Source organism: Phalacrocorax aristotelis, chromosome 10 (assembly GCF_949628215.1).
Source record: "Phalacrocorax aristotelis chromosome 10, bGulAri2.1, whole genome shotgun sequence".
Taxonomy (NCBI): Eukaryota; Metazoa; Chordata; class Aves; order Suliformes; family Phalacrocoracidae; genus Phalacrocorax; species Phalacrocorax aristotelis.
This window is the reverse complement of record NC_134285.1, coordinates 18,065,799-18,086,066: the sequence shown is the minus strand read 5'-3', so window position 1 is coordinate 18,086,066 and position 20,268 is coordinate 18,065,799. Positions and strand designations below refer to the sequence as shown.

The window sequence follows — 20,268 nt, the reverse complement described above, 5'->3', positions numbered from 1 at the left end:
TGACAATACATTGTTCATACCAACAGAAGCATCCATCTGAGGGTCAGCAGCCACAGGAAGCATTGTTAATACCTTGCATAGACTTCAAATCCAGCAGAACGTCACAACAGAACTGAAAGAGCAGGGCCATTGGGACATCTGTCCCACCACCACCGAGACAGTGAGGCCAAAACAGACAGACTTTGGACAGCTCTTTAATATCCCTGTGCATAACACAAGAGCATTCACGTGACCAGTAAAGGTGACACAAAACTTGGCTTAGAAGTACTTCAGGTTTTCACAAAAGCACCAGGCTGCTTAGGAATGTATGTATGTATGGGCTTAATGTATGTAGAGCACCTTGTAATTAGTCAGTCGGTACAGGTACTGACATTCCCCTTACCTGCTGGTTAGAAGGGTTAACAATTGCTGTGAGCAAGTAATGTCCCAAGGGATCAAACCGTACCAGCCTAAAACAAAAACAGAGCCAGAGTATCAATCACCAGTTCATGTCCCACAGTGACACAGGAAGTTCAACACAGCAGGGAAGAAAATCCCACATGAAATACTTGCAACGAGAACATTACTACATTACTATCATCATCTTCTGAAGGATGTCAAAAAGTTTACGCATGAAGAAGAAAACATCTAGCTGAAGACTGCAGCTACTATACAGTCCACAGCAACACCATACAGAAGTAAAAAAGCTAGAAGCAAGTACCGCTGTATCAACTGAAATAGCCGGGAAATTCTGATGAATAGGTACATATATACTACCAAATGGAGTTTGGTACAAAGGGAGAGATTAACTTCCCTTGAATGTTACATCATTGACTTATTTTAAATTGCTTAGAAGAAGGCATCAAGTTTCCAGCAACACAGTTTCCTCTGTAACTACACTAAAGTAATAGCTCAGCACACTCTTCCAGCAACTTCTGGGTTCTCTCATCCTTATGGCTGACAAGTTTAATTACCAAACTTACAAATGAACATGAAGTAGGTCCTGGGCATTTACTGGGCCCACGTCTGATTACAAATATGAACAACCAAGCTGACCTATTATTGACAATTGCTTTTTTTCCTGTGCACAGAAGTGTTTTTCTACCAGCTGTGTCAAGGAGCTGCAAGCAATGCTTCTCTCCACTGCCCCACTGCAGAGAATGTGGCATCCGAGAGCAACCCCCCCACGTTCCCCAGATCTGACCATTTTCACATACAAGCGTTCTCTTCCTCGAGAAGCAAGAACTCACCTGACCCGCTCCATTTCACTGGCTGTTTTCACCACTGCAAAAGGCTCCCGACGACTCCAGTCCCAGAAATGTATCTCATTGGCAGTTGCAATCAGCAAGAGCTGAGCCGTAGGATGAAAAGCAAGCGATGCAATGGCATTGTTGCTATCTGTGAACCAGCTCTCACTTCCACCCTGAGTAAGGAGTCAAGAACCACAAGCTGTTTCTCACAAAGTTTGAGATCATTAGGTTCCCAAGTATGTGCCATCTCTCCAGAACTCTGCCTAGAAGATGGAAGTGACATGCTTTCTTGGCAACAACAGCAGCTGCTCTCATATGAGAGGCCACATGTCATGTCTAGAACATAACATTACTTACAACAATGACCGTAAGTGTATATTTGTAGGAAGCATTTCTCAAGCAGCTTATAAAAAAATGCTGCATTTCAAATCGACCAGGTACGTATACGTGTGTTGTCTCTGTGGCAATCACCAGACTAGGTAGAACTTGCAGAGCAGCAGCTTCTCTAATGAAGAGTTCATATATGCTCAGTGGAATGAAAAATGGCACATCTTTCACATAAGCTAAACAGGCACCTTGCACAAAGTTCTCCAGTGTTATCTGTACCGCTCTAATGAAATAAAGACGCGTGGCTAAGGAGCATGACCTACCTGGCGGGACTGAACGAAGAATCAGTCATCTCCTCTCTAGACAGGAGAGGATAGCTATGACCTGTTCTGTGCTTTTAGAGACAGGTCCCAGCAAAGCTTCCAAAGAGCTCTCTCACCAGGCAAGATTTGGGAAACAAACTCAGACAAAAAAAGACACCACCCAACAAGTACCAAAGGCACATATGTTTCAGGAAAGACTTACGTGTAAATCCCAAATTCTAACCTCCCCATCTAGGCATCCCGAAGCAATGAGGCCTGGGATGGTGGGATGGAAGGTGACACACCAGGGAGTGCGGCGATGTCCAACCAAGGAATGAACACACTTGCCCGTTTTCACCTCAGTGATGTAGATGTTGTGGTTCACATGTGTGGAAGCCATTAGGGTCCTGGGAATGCAGAAGGTAGGACAAACATTAGCGTGAGAAGAGTAGAGCGAAACCAGACCACGGTTAGCTTCATCTCAACAGGGTCTGTTCACACTTAACCCAGCAGCTCTCCCACAAAGAGGTCAAAGGGTAAGAGGCTACTGTTTCACCAATGGTCACAAAGCTTCCTGTAGCCAGATTTCAGGGTCCATGCAAACATGAACACAAACTTGACCTTGAAAGTCAGAATGAACATGCAGCTCAGAAGGAGCTCCTGAGTGACAGTTAGGGGCAGATAAACGTTCCCAGTTCTCCACACCATCTCAACCACTGTCAAATCAAGTGACGCTAAGAGAGATCCCCACCTCCATTTCTGCTTCCAACACACACATTCTGCTCTGTTCTTTCGTCCTAGATATCCCAGCGGGCGTGCCACATCACTTGGCATGTTGTGCTAAAACACCCTTTACTGCCTCATGTTTCTTATGAAATCCTACGGTGACCGCACAGATTGTTTTTCCTTAGAACTACACATTGCTTGGGTACCTCAGAAATTGAACACCAACTACACTCGAAGCTGTGAGATTAGGAAGGTGCGCACATTTCATCCATGCGTGTTGGGAACCAGAAGTTTCACTTGGCTATTCAGGACTGGACAACGGGCACAAGCCTCCGATCACTTTTGTAAGTATAAGGAGACTGCTGAAACAGGGAACGAACTAGGAGTTAATTACCTGTCTGGACTAAACGCCAGCAAGAAGGTGGAGCGTGGACTGTCTGGTAACTCAACTTTCTGAAAAAGCCAACAAAGCAGGAAGTGTTGCAAGTGTCATATGATCACACTTTAACTGTAAGCCACACAGACAACAAGGGGAACCCGCTGCAGGAACATATCTAGTATCACATCACTGCAGGAACTGAACAGAGCCAGAGAGCATATCAAGTGTAACGCATCAAATGTACAATCACAAGACAATTTATTTCAAATCCCTGCCGCCCGTCCCCCACTCCAAGATCAAGCTATGCACCTCTATCCCACAACCTTACCTTGCCCTCCCATTTCATCCATCGGGTTTTATCCTCCACCAACTCCTGCAGGAGCCGCTGAGCACCCAAGGCTTGGGTACCCCGTTCCCTACCCCACAGGATGCGGACGGCATTCTTCTCCAGTACAACCTTCATAGCTCTCAGCAGCCAATGTTACAACAACTACTGGGAGGAGACACCGGCAGGCTCCAGATGACAACCACCACCAAGCTACAGATAGGCTATCCACATTTCAATTGCTTATCTTCATGGAAACCTAGAAAGAGAAGAGAATGATAAGGAAGGCAGCTTTTACCTTGATCACCAGATGATGTAAGAGCTTTAAATCCCAAAAGACTAGATTTAAGAGAAAAACCTATCCTCTCCCACAACCTTTGCTACCTTCTTCCACTATTGAGGCCCAATTTAGATATTTCTGCAGCCAACAATTGCTTTGAAAGGTTTTTGAAAGCATCCAGCCCTTTTCTTGTACATAAGCACTAGGCATACCACGCCTAAGAGAAAAAATTGGCCTTGAAACTCCTTCCCTTCCCTCCACCTCTTGTGCTATGTAATAAAGAACAAAGATTTAGGAAGAGAGTCTTACACCTTGAAGATTTAGGTCTTATCTGGGAAGGGTGACCAATGGCTAGAGGAATAGTGTTTAAAAATTGACTATATGATAGAGGAGTCTCCAGGGAATTATTCAAATTTCAGTAATAGTAATTATTATTGCTGCAAAGGCCAGGCAATTGATAGACCTCAAGTCCAAATTACTTCCAACTCCATCACAATAGCTTACAAGGTACAAAAACAACCATGTATCAGACCAAAACCTTACACTGCAGCAGCATCTTGGCCAACTCCATCAAGATGATTCATTTCACCTGTCTGCACATCATCTTTTCATCTACATTACTCTTAGAACAGTTCACCCAAGTAATGCACAGTGGCAAAGATTAATGGTTTTTGTACACTTTGAGCTGCTAAGGAAAGCATTAATACAGGTTTTCTAGGGAAAAAAAGTTAATTTTTTGAAAGAGCTAAATATAGCGACTCTAATGGCAACAAAGTTACACAGCTTTTGAATGGTCTCACACATTGGGGTTTGCCACCAAAAGCTATCCAGAAACAAGAAGTTTCTTAGAATACATAAACCAAGAAACATCACTGCAATGCTATTGCCTTTTGATCCCGGCAGAGTGCGCATGCTACTCTGTCATCTCTTTAGAATGTAAAAGTCTAAAGACAAATCCTCCTCAGTTCACGTCACTCTGAACAAAACCATCAATACTCAATAGAGAAGGAATCAGCAACTTAAAAAAGCAAAACACACATATACAGGAGGAAAAAGATCACGTACACAAGAAGAGATGAATTGTTAAGTGACAGAACTCAGAACAGTCATTAGCAAACCTTTCTTTTTGGTTTTTTTTTTTTTTTTTAGGGAGAGTGGGAGGAAAAACTCCTGAACAAGATGATATAAGACAGCTGCTGCTTACAGGGAGGAGCTGTCTGAAGAGATAAGCCAGGAAAATGAGTTCTAATAAAGCAGAGCAGTTTTCATTTGTAAAAGTACAATAAAGGGTACTGAAGGGATGAACAAGTAAAGGTATCCATCTTCCTAGAAAAGAAATTCACCACAAAAATTCAAGCTAGCTGGAAATTCCCTGATGCTTAATGCGAACAGCATGGGGATCATCTATTTTAGAGAAGCTGAACTCCGCAGTGTAACATAAGCCTTCTTTCGAGAATCTGCAATGTCAGCCAAACATTAGGTAGGAGTTATTCTACAAAATAAAAGCCTTACTGGAAAGCAACACAAAAACTAAAGACGTCATGCTGCAACTTCTTAAAAGCAACTATGCAGATTAAAAAACCCCAGACACAAAAAGCTAAACCAAGGATAACTGGAGTAGATATAGTCAAAAGCACAGCATAATACAGGAATCACTAAACTAAAAGCCTTTTTTCACTAAATGCTAACAAATCCTCATCTGGATTCTGCAAACAGCACCAGTCACCCATGTTCAGAAATCACTGGATTCAGATGGTGAGCAGCGTGATGGGAAGGGCAGCTCAGAATGATACAGGCAATAAAAAGCCTATTTTACAGGAGGAAACTGTAAGGCCAGTCTCATCTAGCTAAATTAAGAAATCAGTAGCTGAATATTCTATAGGGGTGCATTCAAGGAGTAAGAACTACAGCAACCCAAGAACAAACATATAAACCTGACACAAATGGAAGACCAGACTTGCAGCTGGAATAAGCTGGAAGTTTGAAGAAAACCCAAACATTAAGCTTTGGAATAGCCTTTCAATAACCATAAAGGACAAACAACCTAAATAACTTAAGAGATCCTGATAATTTAAAAGCAGGATAACCCAACTACTCATGAGAAAGAACAAGCTCTGACAACTTGGGAACATTTCAGTCCTATCAGACAGGCTAGTGTTCCCTGAAGTACAATAGCAACAAGGAAATCAAGAGGTTTAACAAACACCTTTCTGTTTGTTTATGCCACAGGCAAGTTTATGTACTGTAAAATAAAGAGACAGATAACACTTACACCTGCAGTCAGCAAACCTCTTGTATTCACCTCCTTGAAAGACCAAGTCATCTTTGCCATATAAAACTAAGTACCACCTACCTTAAGACAGTTTATCTAAATCTTTGCAGATGCATACTAATTTCTTGAACTAATTTGGCTATAACTAACATTTCATATGTCAGCCTCCTGAGCATGTTTGAACTCAATGTCTTCCCCTCAGGGACTGTCCCTGGTTTTTTCAGCTTCTTCCGACTCACCTCTTTGTCCCATTTGAAAAGAAAACAAAACAAACTCAGCGCTTGAATGCCTCACCCTGCTAACCTGCTCCACGTTTTTAAAAGCTGGGATCTCTTCAGAAAATGCTGAATGAATCCCTCTTGAGTGGGGCTGGCTCTCCAGTGTTAACCTGGATCCCCTTGGGGGCCAAGCTTTATCAATGCCCCGGGAGGGGAAGTTTACTCCTTTATCTGAATTAGCCTGAATAAAGTAACTGCTCTCCACTAGCTGGTGACACACTCTGGCAACACTTCAGACTTTTTTGTTGTTTTGGGGTTGTTGGTGGTTTTTTTTTTTAAAGGAGCAAGTTCTTTCTCTAATCAAGTAACGATACCCACCAAATCCAAACATTCTGCTCAAATAGAAGAAGCCGAATAATGACGGCATGTTAACAGCATAAACACCATTAGCAGATAAACCATGGAAGTACAAACCTATTCATAGCTACTCAGTAGCCATCTGACTACCAAGCTGAAGTAAAACACAGTGGGTTTGAGAATACTTCTCAGGCCTTGGCATAAAGAAAACGTGCAGCTCACTGGATCAAAACTGTCCCGGCAAGTGGTGGACTGATTCCTTAATGGCTTCTATTACAAATACCCATGTTATCACATGGCATAACAGCTGACCACCAAAACAAGGAACTGCTCAGGGATTTCTTCTTGTTGTTGGGAGTTTTTTAGAGGGTTTGTGGTTTTTGTTGGGTTTGGGTTTTTTTTCTTTAATCAGGATGACCAAAAGTGGAGTCCAACAACTGGAAGATTAGCTGATGCCCTGGATGTGGTCCAGGGCACCACAGAAATTCTGCAAGTAGAGAGTCAGAAATTTTTCTATAATTGGCACCTTTGTTTCCTTAACAGTTTTCTCCATTCAGGGCATTTCAGGACAGCACGCTGGGCTGTGAACAGTTTTGGAAAGAGCATTACACAGCCCAAGCCTTATATTTGCTCTGCGCCAGCTGTCCTCGAAGAGGCCTTAAGAATTCCCAGCCTCAGAGCAATATAAACTCACTTGTAACTGTCACTTCTACAGATGCTGAACCTCTAGAAAAGGAAACTAAAGCAGCAAATTCATAATACTTCATAGGGGTACAGGACCCCATGAAAACACTGACAAAAGGGTAGGGAGAGAAGAGGAATAAAAAGCAGCACATCCAAATGGCACATAAAAAGGATGTCAAGATATTTTATGCATTACACAATGCTTTACCATCCCAGTTCAAAACTTCAGCACTTTACAGAGATGATGGTCCCATCTCTTAACATGCCCCACCTCTCCAGCATCTTTGGCACTATTAATTTTGTGGAGATTCCACTACCACCATTCTGGGAGCACAGCTGGCTTTGATACAAAGAACAATATCAGAGTATTACTTCATGTTACTCAATCCTCCATTGGGGGGAAAAAAAAGTTACTCCATGTGGCCTTCAGCTCTTAGACTACAAATCCATTACTCCTCCAAAGAACTTCTTGGATGCGTGCTGAGCCCAACACTAAAAGCCTTTCCTGATGTGTGCAAACAGAAACAGCGTAAACAGCTCTACCCATGTTTAAAAAGAAAAGAAAACAACGCTGCAATCAGTAAATGCTACTTATAACAGTTCTATCCAAAAGATACAAATATCCGAATAATTTCAGACAATTTTGCTACCCAAAGAGGTCTCAAGTGACTGATGAAGAAAGAGGCAACGTTAAGTGAAATACAAAAGCTGCCTCTGGCTTTTCAATCTGGGATCCACAGAGAGAATGCATGTATAAGCTTCCGTAGAAAAGATCAGAGAGGGGAAAAGCACGTGCTGGTAGTTTCTGTCTCAAAGTCTCTTTTACAGGTTTTAAGACTTCCAGAATGCATTGTCTGTAAAGTGGATATGGTCCACATAGGTTAGTGCAAGCTGTATACTTCATATTAAAAGAACACAGATGTGGAAAAAAAACCAGAACAAAACCAAAACCATTGTGAATAATGAGGCATGTCACTGACCTGCAAAAACACAAGCAAACCTGTCTCAAAAAAAGAGAGAATCAGATTATTAGCACCCTGAACTATCCCAGCTCCGGCTGTGGGCCTACCTACCTTGTATGTCAGTAACTTCTGTTTTCAAAATGTCTGTTCTTAAGCAAAGTATTCAGCACTAACAATAAAGCATGCCATTTCATTTATTCCAAATTAAACTGCAGCATCTCAGGCTTTGAATATCTGCAAGAAATTACAGAGTTCAACAATATTTTTATTGCATTAAATAAATGTTAGTAATAATTTAGCATTCCCACCATTGCATATGTGGATGGGTTCTCCAAGAACAATCAGAAGATCATCAGACAGGCATGAAAACAGCATATGCAGTGGTACAGCCCAAATACTTTATCTTCATTGCCAGTGATCTTCACATAGGCTGCAGACACAAGACATGCAGTTTCCTCAAAGTATTTTCTACAACAAATCAGTTTCCCTTGTATTTTACGCAGTTTCATTTTGAGGCAAATTGCTTTATCAAGACCCCTATGTCTTTCAGGAGCTCAAAAGGGCAAAGAAGAACACATTGCACGTACTGAAGACAGAGATTGTCTTGCCAATGACTACAGCCTACAGAGCTGCTCCTTCTTCTACAAGAGCTTCCTTGGTTGTCGTGGTTTAGCCCCAGTCAGCAACCCAGCCCCACGCAGCCGCTCGCTCACTCCCCCCTGCTGGGACGGGGGAGAGAATCAAAAGAGTAAACGTGAGGCAACTCATGGGTTGAGATAAAGACAGTTTAACAGGTAAAGCAAAAGCTGCACACAGAAGCAAAGCAAACCAAGGAATTCATTCACCCCTTCCCACGGGCAGGCAGGTGCTCAGCCATCCCCAGGAGAGCAGGGCTCCATCACACGTAACGGTGACTTGGGAAGACAAATGCCATCACTCCAAGCGTCCCCCCCTTCCTCCTTCTTCCCCAGCTTTATATACTGAGCATAACGTCATATGGTATGGAATATCCCGTTGGTCAGCTGGGGTCAGCTGTCCCGGCTGTGCCCCCTCCCAGCTCCTTGTGCCCCCGGCAGAGCACGGGGAGCTGAAAAAGTCCTTGACCAGTGTAAGCGCGACTTAGCAACAGCCAAAACATCTCCGCATTATCACCGCTGTTTCCAGCAAAAATCCAAAACACAGTCTCATACTAGCTACTACGAAGAAGTTTAACTCTATCCCAGCTGAAACCAGGACATTGGTAAAGCAATAACACCTGGTTCCGAGACCCATAGACAGCAGATCTCCAAGAACAAACCAGATGATGCCTGAAACATTACATATGTGAGTAATCACATTGCTCCAGCGACTTTCTAGTTCCCTTCCATGTTTACACTCCAAATTTTTCCCCTCCTCTGCAATACAGATTACAATGCCAACACCTTCCTAAATTGCACAGAACACCACCATGGAAGAAGCCCCAGAAACGCTAACCCAGACAGAAAGCCTGAATTCTACTTGCAGTTTTATTTAAAATATGGATTCAATTCATACCAAGTGTCATGCCATTCCTGCTAACCCTTTTAATGTCTCCACCTGAAAAACTGAGCAAAAAAGAAAAAAGTTTATGCAAAACCAAAACGCTGATTTGCCCTCTTTGGACTGCATCAACTCAGCTAAATAAACAAGACAACTCAGACAAACCTAGTTCGGTAAGTAATCGAACTATGTAGCACTGGAATTTGAACAATGCTATAACAACAAAATCAGTAAAAAAAGGGTGACATGACTCATATCCAGAATAGTTCCACAATCAAAACCTAAGACAAGTGTTGGAGGAAGGCGATTATGTTCAGTATTAAACAACATGGCCACGTGAATTTCTAACAATGTACCTCACCAGCTAAATATTTGAATTTTCCTCAAACCACATGATTTGTCTTCCCTTAACTCTATTTGTGGTACTTCCATACAAGCTTTACGACTGTTCTCAGAGGTTCTAGCTCTTCTTGGATAAAAACAAACAAAAACACCCAGAAGACATCTTGCATAGAGACAACATCAAATTTTCTTGCAGCAATATTTATATGAACAGAAAACTGGAAACCAAGTTAAATTGGAGATAAAGTTGTGTTGCACCGGAATCTTTAAACAAGGCTAACTCACAATCAGAAATAGTCCACAAAGGTTTAACAAACAATTTTCTTAAGCATGATTAATCAAAACAATGAAAAAGCAAAATGAGAATCCATTATTTTGCTCTGCTTCTACTTCTGTGTTCTTGACTATGCTTTACAAAAAAAAAAAAAAGCAGCTTAAGACACTAGAATCATGAAAGTTCATGAGACATTAGAGCACAGAGCCAGTCTTCAACTAAGTGCCCCTAAATATGAAAAACAAAAAAAAACACACCACTAAAAAAGCCTTAAAAGGAAAGAAAATAAGTTTCTGATGGAACTACACAACAAAATCCAAAACTAATACCATTAAGGCACTTTCATTATACGGCCCTGGTTTTAGTCTTCAAAGTTTCAAAGATACTCCCCAAAGTATTATTCTGTAAACTGAAGTTTTCCCTTGATTAAGGCCAGAGAGATTTGGAAAGTAATTCCAAAGAACAGCTTCTGTAGATGGACCAGATTACACTGCTCCAAGTTGTATCCACAGCTCTAAGCGCTTCCACATATCAGAACAGGACTGCTAAAGAAAAATAACTTGTATTAGTGCTTCATGATTAAAAATTTCAATGCTATGTTTTGAATTGAAACTACAAACAGCTCAGGAAAATCAGTTACATTATAAAGATGTCAATAGTACATTGCCATTTCAAGACCCTATATAACTGCAACAAGGAGCTGATCACCATTAGAATCTTAATTTGTCTTCTTGGTCTGGATTAAATGAGCTCTAATACTCTTAAGAGAACTTTTCAGTCAAAAGCAGTACATTAAACTGCTAGTTATTTACAGCAAAATGATGAGGAAGTAAAGGAGAAACTTGCAGATATCAACTCCTAAAGGTCAGAAAATGAATGGTAAATGTAGGAAGGGAAATAATAAAAATAAAAAGTGATTAGCTGTGTCTGGACTCTGACAGTTTCATTTACCAATGAGGATATGAAGCACTTTCATGACTATTATTATCATCTCTATATAAACTTAATTAATTTTTGAGAAGAGAGAGATTACTTCCAATCCAGAAGATAGGAAGAGCATAAATAGAATTTCACAAAGCTGGAAGATAAGTCAAAACAGCAGAACTGAGATCCAGAAAATTAAGAGTTGGTTTCCCAACTCCATACTCAGACCACGGCATCTTTTTTTAAGAGCTGTATGCAGCAGGAAATGAGGGACAGAAAGAAAAGAAAGAACCAGAGCAATATTGAAAGACAAAGAGAGTGATGTAGAATTCAGATTAACATCTTAAGAGAATGATTCTCATTTAGATAGGAAAGTAAAGGCATTTTTAATTCAAAATCCTAATATTTACATTAAATTCACATCAAGGTTCCTCAAGCCCAAGAGCCACAGCCAAGAAAGTGCCCCCTAGTGACATCATACATGCAAGAGAAATTTGGGAGCACCAACATTACAGAGTAGCAGAAGCAGCGTCAGGTATCCACAAGATGAAGACAAAGCATTCAAGGATGCACCTAAGCCGGATGCACCTTATCCAAGTCACAAAGAAACAGCAACTGGAAGCAAGAACATATTTTTAAAAACGCAGTTCATATAACTTCCTGCTCGCATGGAAATAATCAAATAAGGTAACAAGCCAAAAAGCGAAAATGATCTACACAGAAGCTGAAGTCTTCATGCACAGAGGTATGAGAACCAAAGAAGAGGTGGGAGACAAAGAAGATTTAGATTCTGAACAAAGAAACACAGCCAGTTCTTGATACCCTTTCCGTTCTCGGCCTTGGACTGAGACTGAGGGAGAAACATACAGGGAGGGAGGAAGGTGTCTGGAACACGGCTCAGATACTCCTCTCAGCAATTCTATGCTGCTCAGAGTGGAGAATTAGTGCTACATACCAGGAAGAAGGCAGCAGGAATCACTCTGCCGGGACAGCCCGAAAGACCTCACAAAGAACGTTCAAAGCAGATCCTTGCGATCACACAGATTAAGACAAAGACTCTCCACGCTCAGGCCTGGCACCTTATCATCTCTGCACCTTCAACAAACAGTTTACAAAAGCTGGACACAACAAACAGTTACCAGACAATCTTAGTCAGAGTTCTTAACAGCCAAGGTTAAATCCAGAGAGGCAGACAAGTAGGCGTCCTCTTGTTTTAAGCAACCCAATCAATGGGTCTTTGATCAAGCAACTACTACATCATTTAACAACTTCCCGTTAAAATATTTCTAACATCAATCCTCTTCCACTGTGCATCACCTCGTTATTTGCTTTTGAAAACCACAATTCTTTTGTCCTCACCTCATTAATATTTTGTTTCTATCACCCTCCTTGCTAGGTTAGCGCAGGGCTACTAACACAAAGCACACAAGGTAACTATTAACATGCGCTGTGCTCTTTATCAGGTCTCCAATAATACAAACTCAACGGGGGGAGGGGGGAAGTACCTTAATGCTGTCTGTATTGATAGTACTAGTAAGTTGAACTTGTATATAAATATAACTAAAGTTATTATAACTTTGTAAAAGCCTTGAACTCACGGCATGAAAAACACTAAAGTTACTGTCCAGAAGTTTCATTTAAAATTATGATGAAAAAGAGATAAGTATTCAAATCCCCTGCTTATGGCACAGAGATACTGGCAGGCTTGTCTTCTTTATAACTGGTTATTACAGCTGCGTAAAAATTAAAAGTGCTGCACAGAAAATGGAAAAGTAGGAAACAACCAAACAGGAATCCAGAGGGTCAGTTATGACTCAGAAAAGGGCGAAAGAAAGAAAACTAAAAAGAATCTGTCAGTAAAAAGTAAACATTCTGTGTAAACTCCCCAGCAGCTAAATCTGAAAAGGCAAGTCCAGATATTTGGATCCAAACATATTCTTCGTTCCAAGTAGCAGGAAAAATATAAATGCTAATGGCCTGCTGTACTTCTTAACATCCACACTGCCACAAATCCACAGATGAGTACAGGATACTCATTTGTTACCATCGGAACATAAATGGACCCATTTAAAAACAAATATTTAGCTACAGCAACACCAATCGCAGACTACAGAACTAGTGAGCAAGCTATACTGGAGAGTAAGGAATGTTAGAAATAGCATTACAGCAGCCTTTCAGAACACAAACAAGGATTTTAAATGTAGCAGAGAATTTCAGGTACTGTTGCCCACGTCATCCATAAGGCATTCAAATCTGCCTGGATTTAACCCCATACCACGTTCTGAAAACAGACCCAACAATAAAAATCAAAAAGGCCGGTAATGGCTTGGCAGTAAGTCTATCAGGTCATTCTTAGGTCCCATTTTAACATTCCCATTAGCAATTTGAAAGAGGATGGGAGTGGCAAAGGTGAAGAAGCCAGATGACATTTGCAGAGGACACTAAGCCGGGTGGAGCAGTAAACAAGGACAAATACAGAAAAACACGTTGCGTTTTTATATAAGGGTCTAAGAACCTTTCAGACAGAGAAGAAAATGGAGCAGCACCAAGCACTCGTCCTAAACATATTTACATGGACTCTACATTCATACAGCTGATCTTCCTGAGGACTAGCTTGCACCTAGGCAACAGCTAGTCTTGAGTTGGACTCTTCAGACAGAGCGATACTGTAATAGCATGTATTGGGAAAAACTACACATAACTACCCAAAACATCTCTTGAAGATTAAATGCTGCTTTAGTGCAGGAATTGTGTTGCAAAAGTATCTTTCTACAGCGAGTGGAAAGCATGGTACCGACACGATCAGAAATAATCTCAAAAAACTCAATTAATGCTACAGAAATTTGTGACTTGTCCAGAGGAATGTCGTAGCTGAAAACAAACCCGTTTCTAGAGCTAGTGAATTATGCAGGTACGCTCCCTCACAAGGAAAGGGGTCATCAGGCATCCTTGTACCAGGGGCACATACGAATGAGTTTTATGCAAAATGCTACTTACACAGTGAGCATTCTGCAACACACGATAAGAAACAGAAGGAGGAAGAGAGAAGGCAACCCTCACCTCACTTTTCATTCGGCTGCGGCCGGAAAAACACCAACAACAACACATATTATTTCAAATCAGCCTCTCCAAACGCAGCCTGACCTTACCCGGGGAGGTGGGGGTGCAGCGGGAGGAAAGGGGGGACGGGGAGGGAAGCTTAAGGCACCCACTTAAGCTCGGATTTAATAAACCCGGCCTTGCGGAGGGGACGGACGACCGGCGCAGCTCCCCGGGGCCCGGCAGCCTCTTCCCTCAGAGGTCTCCGCTTCCTGCCGCCCGCTACCGGCCCCGGCCCCTCTGGGCAGCTGGAGGGGCCGGCGGCGGATCTCGCCCGCGGGCGGCCCAGGGCAGCAGGACCCACCGGGCCTCCGGCCACCTCCCCGCTCGCCGCCACACCGCTAGGCCGCAGCTCCCGAACAAAGGCGGCGGCAGCAGCGACAGAGCCCCGGCCCCGCTCCGCTCGGTACCCGCCGCCTTCCGGGGCGCCGCCGGGGGGACGGCCGCACCCGGCCGCCCGCCCGCTTGGAGAGCAGCGGCGCGGCCTGGCCTGGCCTGGAACCGGGCCGAACGCGTAGGCCCGAAGCCTACCTGATGCGGAAGAGCCGGGGCCGGGCGGGCAGAGCGGGGCCGGGGCCAGGCCAAGAAATAGCCACCCCCGGTGCTCGACCGTCGCCGCCGCCGCTCCAAGCTCCGGCCAGGCGAACCAGCCGAGCGCCGAGCCGAACCCGCTAGAGCGGCGCCGAGAGCGATAGCAAGGCCCGAGCAGCCGAAGCTAGAACGCCGCTAGACCGCGCCAGTCGAGCGAAGAGCCCGTCCACCGCGGCGCGATAGCGACGCGACGGAGGGCAGGCGTGATGAATCGAGCGCGGAGAGGGGCGGATGGCGGTAGCGGCCCGGTCGCCTCCCCACCATCCCGGTGGAGGCTGAAGCCAGCAGCCGCACTCCACCGGGCGCCTGCTCAACGGAAAAGCGACAAGTCCCGGCCTACCCCCGCGAAGCCCTCTGGGGCTGGGCCTTGCCCGCCGGTGGTCGCCGTTACCGGGGGGGGTGGGAAGGGGGGGGCAGCGCCCTGCTCCCCATTTCGTGCAGTCTCCGCCTCTCGTGTGTCTTTCCCCCCCCTCAAGACTGATGGAGAGATGGAAAAAATGTAATTAAAAACAGGCAAGAAAAGATAGATGGTATCGGAGTGAAACCCATTTAGAGGGAGATAAGGGTGTCAGCTGAGGTATAACCGGAAAGATTCTTTTCCTGAAATAGCAGAGTGTTAATATTTACTGTTCTACATCAATCCCCAGCGCCGTGAAGGACAGCGAAGGCACCCAAGGGTGCCAAGTGGCACCCGGCGAGGTGAAGCCCTAAGGAGGGCACAGTACCAGCTGCTGGATCTTCCTGCCTCACCCGTACTGGAAACGTGAGAGCCTCAGGAGGGACTGGGTTGTCAGAAGAATCTGAGCAAGCCAGAGCAATGGCACCAGTACGTGAGCAAGATCGGGGTGGGGGGGGAATAGACAGGCAAAAGGCTCAGAGCGGTGAAATTTAGGGCTTGAGGTTTGCTGTGATGCTGAGGGTTGGAGGGAGCAAAAGCAGCCTGCAGCATAGCTAGACATTCCTCAAGGGGATATTTTAAAGGAGAACTGAAAAGGGTCAGTGATGAGATTTTACAAGGAATTTAGTCCAGAAGTGGAAACTGTGATACCTTGCGCAGCCAGTCACTGTCATCCTCCAACAGGTGTCTGAGGTTTATCAGATATCTTTGTGGTCAGGGTAGACTTCACTTTTCAAACCTCTGACAAATTTGTAAGTGCTCCAGAATGCAGCTGGCGAGGTGAGGTGAGAGTCAGAGGAGCAGGAAAGCAAAAAAAAAGAAAAATAAATTTAAAAACCCAAGCATCTCAAGCTGTCAGATTTAAATATTGCCTAAACCCCAAGGGGAAAAAAGTCTAGATGAATCTTTTTGAAAGAAGTTGCTTAGGATTAGATGAGGCAAGCTCGCCTCTAGATGAGGATGTTCTGTTTCCCAAGTGAACTGAAGGGTACTGACATCTGACTCAGGGAAGAACAGTAGTTTTTGTTGTGTGGATTCATCTTGTCTGGTGCAACCTGATGCAGGTTTTGCCCAAACCTGGGATCAGTTTTGAAATTAAACTCTACCAAAGGTGACAGTGGCTGAAGGAAGACAGGACCCAGCAGCAAATGTGTTCTGGGAGAAGCCTCCACTTTCGAGTTCACTCTGGTCTCAGCACGCGCTGAAAAGAGCTATTCATAGCGCAAGTTGAGAAACTCCAGCTCACGATGACGCGGCAGCGTTTGTACCTACATGTGTCCAAGTCTCACTTGACGTCAGCATCATCCACACAGCTCATTCACTCTCTGCTGGCATTTAGGTCTAAAGATCCATATTTTTAGCATAGTCCATCAGACATGCTTATGAGCCATCAAGCACCACACATGGCAGCAACCCTTATCTTAAAAATGCTTTTTTCTTTTAAGAAAACAATGCTTGTCTGCATCTTCCTCAGTGAAAAGGAGCAGGTTTTTGCCACAGTGAGCAAGAGTTCTTAGATGACACTTCACGGGAAGATGTGTAAAGAAAATAGGATTACACCTCAGTTTGGTGCTTATACTTACAGTTCTCATCAAGACTTATGAAAATGTGTTGCTTATACATCCTAAAGCACGCTTGGTTTTTCTACCAGATCAGAAACGCTTGCTGCCACTGCAAACCTGACAGAACTACATCTAATCCCACACCTGCATCCTACACTTGTGGAACGTGTCCCACACTTTCTTATTCTTCAAACAGGGGGCACAATCCAGGCTCATTTCCTCTGAAACAGAGACCTGCCATGCCAGACGATTGCACTGCTACTTGAAGTAGCTACATTTCTGCAGCATTCTGCATTCCCTACCACTTTTGTTTCATTTACTGCCCAGTAAACAATAAAATCTAAGAAACAAAATTTTCTCACACTGCTGTTAAAGACATCCTTGGAAACACTTGCATCTTTTGGAATGAGAACGCTGCCAGGAAACGTTCCAGTCCTGTGCCAGCAACAACTGCGCGCATTAGTCATCTTTTCCCACTGAACAGGTAGATTGCCAGCAGTGGTAGAGCAGCCTTTCCATACCTCAGCTCTGATCTAAGCAGAGAACTTTTGCAGTCGGTTCCATTTTTGTGACTCAGCCAGAAGATGAGTAGTTACTGATGCCTTCTGCTGTGGCAGACATCCCTAGCAAGAATGAGACTTACACTCACTCACTAGCCCGTTTCCCAGTATCTGTTAAATAACTGACAGAATCAACCGTAGCTTAAGGTCTTCTCCAGTCTGTTTGGGAAAGAAGAAACGTTCAACCTTCTAGGTGTGTACCCAGTGAAAAGCCAGGCTCCTCCCAGAACACAGCTGTCAACTTTCAGAGGAATCGCTCGGTGTTGCAATACGTAAAAACCTGTGAAACGGTATTTAGCAAGAATTTATACCCATGGATGAAAAGATAGATGTTTGCTTTGCTGCTGACAAACTCAGGTAGACACAAGTCCGCACGGAATTTTAATTTGCATGAAATACTGTTTCAAAATCAATCCTTAATGTTTTGGGTTACAAAGTGGCATAGAATTGTTGCTTTGTAAAATACTGTGAGGCTTACAGTTCTTTCACAATTATTAAAGGCAATTTCCCAAGTTTCTCCACCGATCTCACATTAGTCATTGCTGTCTAAATCAGATGAAAGGGGAGTCTATAAGCATGACAACAGTAAAAATTTGGCAATGAAATTGCATCTCTGGAGAGATGGAGAGAAGTTCAGAATACTGCCCGAAGTGAAGAGAGTAAAATTTCTCCTCATCTCATGTCTGCTTAGTCCTTTCAAGCTTAAAGGAAAGGAAAGGGCATGTTTCCTCTGTGTATCTTTCCTCTGTCACAACATTAGCTAAAATGAGTAAGTAAAAGCTCCTGACGAATACGACACGCTTCTGAGTCCATTGATTCCATCTGCTCATACTCTTCTTCCAGTTGTTCCGTGTGTCCCGTGGCCGGGGAAGACCACACGTCCAGCCCATGCTCCAGGGAGATGTTATGGAGCACGCAGCAGGCCAGAATGATGTGGCTGGATTTCTCCGGAGAATACTGCAGGGTGCCTTTGGACCCATCCAGGCAGCGGAAACGCGACCGAATGGTTCTGAATGTCCGCTCAATGACATTGTGAGTGGCAGAATGCGCCATGTTGTAACGATATTCTGCAGGTGTCTCAGGGATATGCAGAGGGGTCATCAACCACGTTCGGAGAGAGAAGGAGCTGTCACCTGTTAGCAGTGAAAAGGAGGAGGACAGGTTACATACCTACAGTTAACCACAGATTGCAGCTCTTCACACTCAGTTTTCTGGTACTGCAGATACAGAATAACTTATTTCTGTTGCTAAAACAGAAGGCATGAGAAAACACCTAACTCGGGTTTACAAATGTGACAAACAACAAAATAAAGACATACTGTTTCACACAGAGAAATACTGGATGAATGCAGAAGAGTTTTAAGGGAATTCATTTTCTACATAATACAGTGAAAGACAGCTGGACTACGACCCTACATAGAATTCAAAATTGCATCGTTGAGCTTAGAAAGGTGTAGTATACTGAAAACAAGGTCTTAACAGAATGAATGTAAACCCATACATGCAATAGTCTGGCTGTGTAAGACACAGTTACTGTTCTAGATTTCTAAGAGATTTTCCAAATTGAATTCCAAATCTCAAGGAATTTTCAGGAGAGCAATCGGCAGTAAATGTATCATTTGTGCCCAGAGGCTCTAAACTCAAAGAGGAGCCAACATAAAATAGACTTTCTGCAGAAAACAACAATGAAAAATTGCCTTACCAAGTAGCCAGCCATCTCTATGTAGCTCAGCTTCAAATTGGCTCGTCAGGGCTGCCTGCTGTAACACCGTGCAGTCGGGCAGGCTGCCTGGCCAGTGCGTTTCTGCACTCAGGAGGACTCCTCTGGCATTACACACCATCAGGCAGTTCAGGGAATGGAGACCCTTTCGGTTCACGTAGGACAGGTCCTCAGCATTTGGCGCTTTGATTGCCACGTGGGTGCAGTCGACCACCCCCAGCACTCCTGGCATGCCTGCCAACCCATAAAAGTCATCCTTCAGGCTCTGAACAGTAAGCTGATCCTCAGGAAAGTGAATAAACTGTGAGGCCCTTTCTACCAATGCCTCAGTTACATTGGTGACGCAGCGGCTCATGGAGGCTTGACTGATGCCCATAGCATCCCCCATACGGGTCTGGAAGGAGCCAGAAGTATAGAAACCCAGGGCGGCAAGTATCTGTGTCTCGGGACTGATGGCCCTGGACCGCTGCGTAGGGCGGGAGAGACTGGCTCCCAGGAGATCCACCAAGTAGTAAATGAACTCTCGGGGAAAGCCGTATGTGGATACTAGATACTCATCCGTGACATCCTCCAGCTTGAAGCGATCCAAAGTCCTGTGTCCGCGGCCGTAGAGCAAGAGGTCACAGTCAAGAACTGCAATAGGTACAGCCATGGCTAACGGCTGGGGAGTTCCTCTGGGGCCCCTCGCTCTCCCCAGAGCCTCCACATGCATAAACCAAACAGAAAGGGGACGCGGGGTGGGTTTTTACCAGTCAGACTCCGTTACCGTTCAGGTTATACAAATCCTTTTACTTTTTTGTACCTGCTTTTAAAAGTGCGGGGGTCGGAGCGGGGTTGGCGGGGCCCCGACAGCCCGGCCCGGTGCTGTCAGGGATGGGGCTGGGCCCCACAGCACCCCGCTTCCCGCCCTCGGGGACCCTCCCTAGTCACCGCCGGCCCGGCCGCGTCCTACACCGGGGATGGCGGAGACCGTACTCGGACCCGGTGGGCTGAGGGGTAGCCGAACCACCCCTCCGGACCCCCGCCCGGCGCCCACCCGGCCCTCACCGCCCTACGGCCGCCTCCAAGCCGTCTCCCCGCGGAGCCCCCCGCGGCCGCCGCGCTGCCTGCCGGCCCCGTTACCGACACCTCCGCCGCGGCAGATTCGCCACAGCGAGGGGGCTCCCAGCGGGAGCGGCGGCGGCGGCGGGCGCTGCCCCTTTTTTACGCCGGGCCCGGTT

At 44.7% G+C, this 20,268-nt stretch overlaps 2 protein-coding genes across 6 annotated transcripts in view; both read right to left on the bottom strand.

Moving 5' to 3' along the window:
- The window catches only part of AMBRA1 (autophagy and beclin 1 regulator 1), a 152,728-nt gene extending 137,849 nt beyond the window's left edge, over positions 1-14,879 (bottom strand). For 3 of the 5 annotated variants that reach the window (XM_075105471.1, XM_075105473.1, XM_075105474.1), the window contains exons 1-6: positions 14,750-14,873; positions 3,292-3,547; positions 2,979-3,037; positions 2,082-2,265; positions 1,230-1,402; positions 383-449 (exon numbers count right to left, since the gene is read on the bottom strand). In XM_075105471.1, coding sequence (XP_074961572.1) covers positions 383-449; positions 1,230-1,402; positions 2,082-2,265; positions 2,979-3,037; positions 3,292-3,426 — 618 coding nt within the window. In that variant the 5' untranslated portion in view covers positions 3,427-3,547; positions 14,750-14,873. Of the gene's footprint in view, positions 1-382; positions 450-1,229; positions 1,403-2,081; positions 2,266-2,978; positions 3,038-3,291; positions 3,548-8,172; positions 8,274-14,749 lie in introns of those variants that run through there. The other 2 variants (XM_075105475.1, XM_075105472.1) reach the window with 2 other exon arrangements.
- A 2,817-nt stretch (positions 14,880-17,696) lies between these two features.
- On the bottom strand, positions 17,697-20,099 carry HARBI1 (harbinger transposase derived 1). Its single transcript, XM_075105498.1, has 2 exons — positions 19,031-20,099; positions 17,697-18,461 (listed from the first exon to the last, which is right to left on the bottom strand). Exons 1-2 carry the CDS (start codon positions 19,758-19,760, stop codon positions 18,085-18,087), a joined length of 1,107 nt encoding a protein of 368 aa, XP_074961599.1. The 5' UTR covers positions 19,761-20,099; the 3' UTR covers positions 17,697-18,084.
- Positions 20,100-20,268: the final 169 nt, after the last annotated feature.

What these genes read in the sequence shown, in the direction of transcription:
- HARBI1 (XM_075105498.1), bottom strand. Translation starts at nt 19,760, where the DNA reads ATGCATGTGGAGGCTCTGGGGAGAGCGAGGGGCCCCAGAGGAACTCCC. An exon ending in TAGAGATGGCTGGCTACTTG is followed by an intron (nt 18,462 to 19,030) that starts GTAAGGCAATTT and finishes CACTGCTAACAG; the next exon opens with GTGACAGCTCCTTCTCTCTC.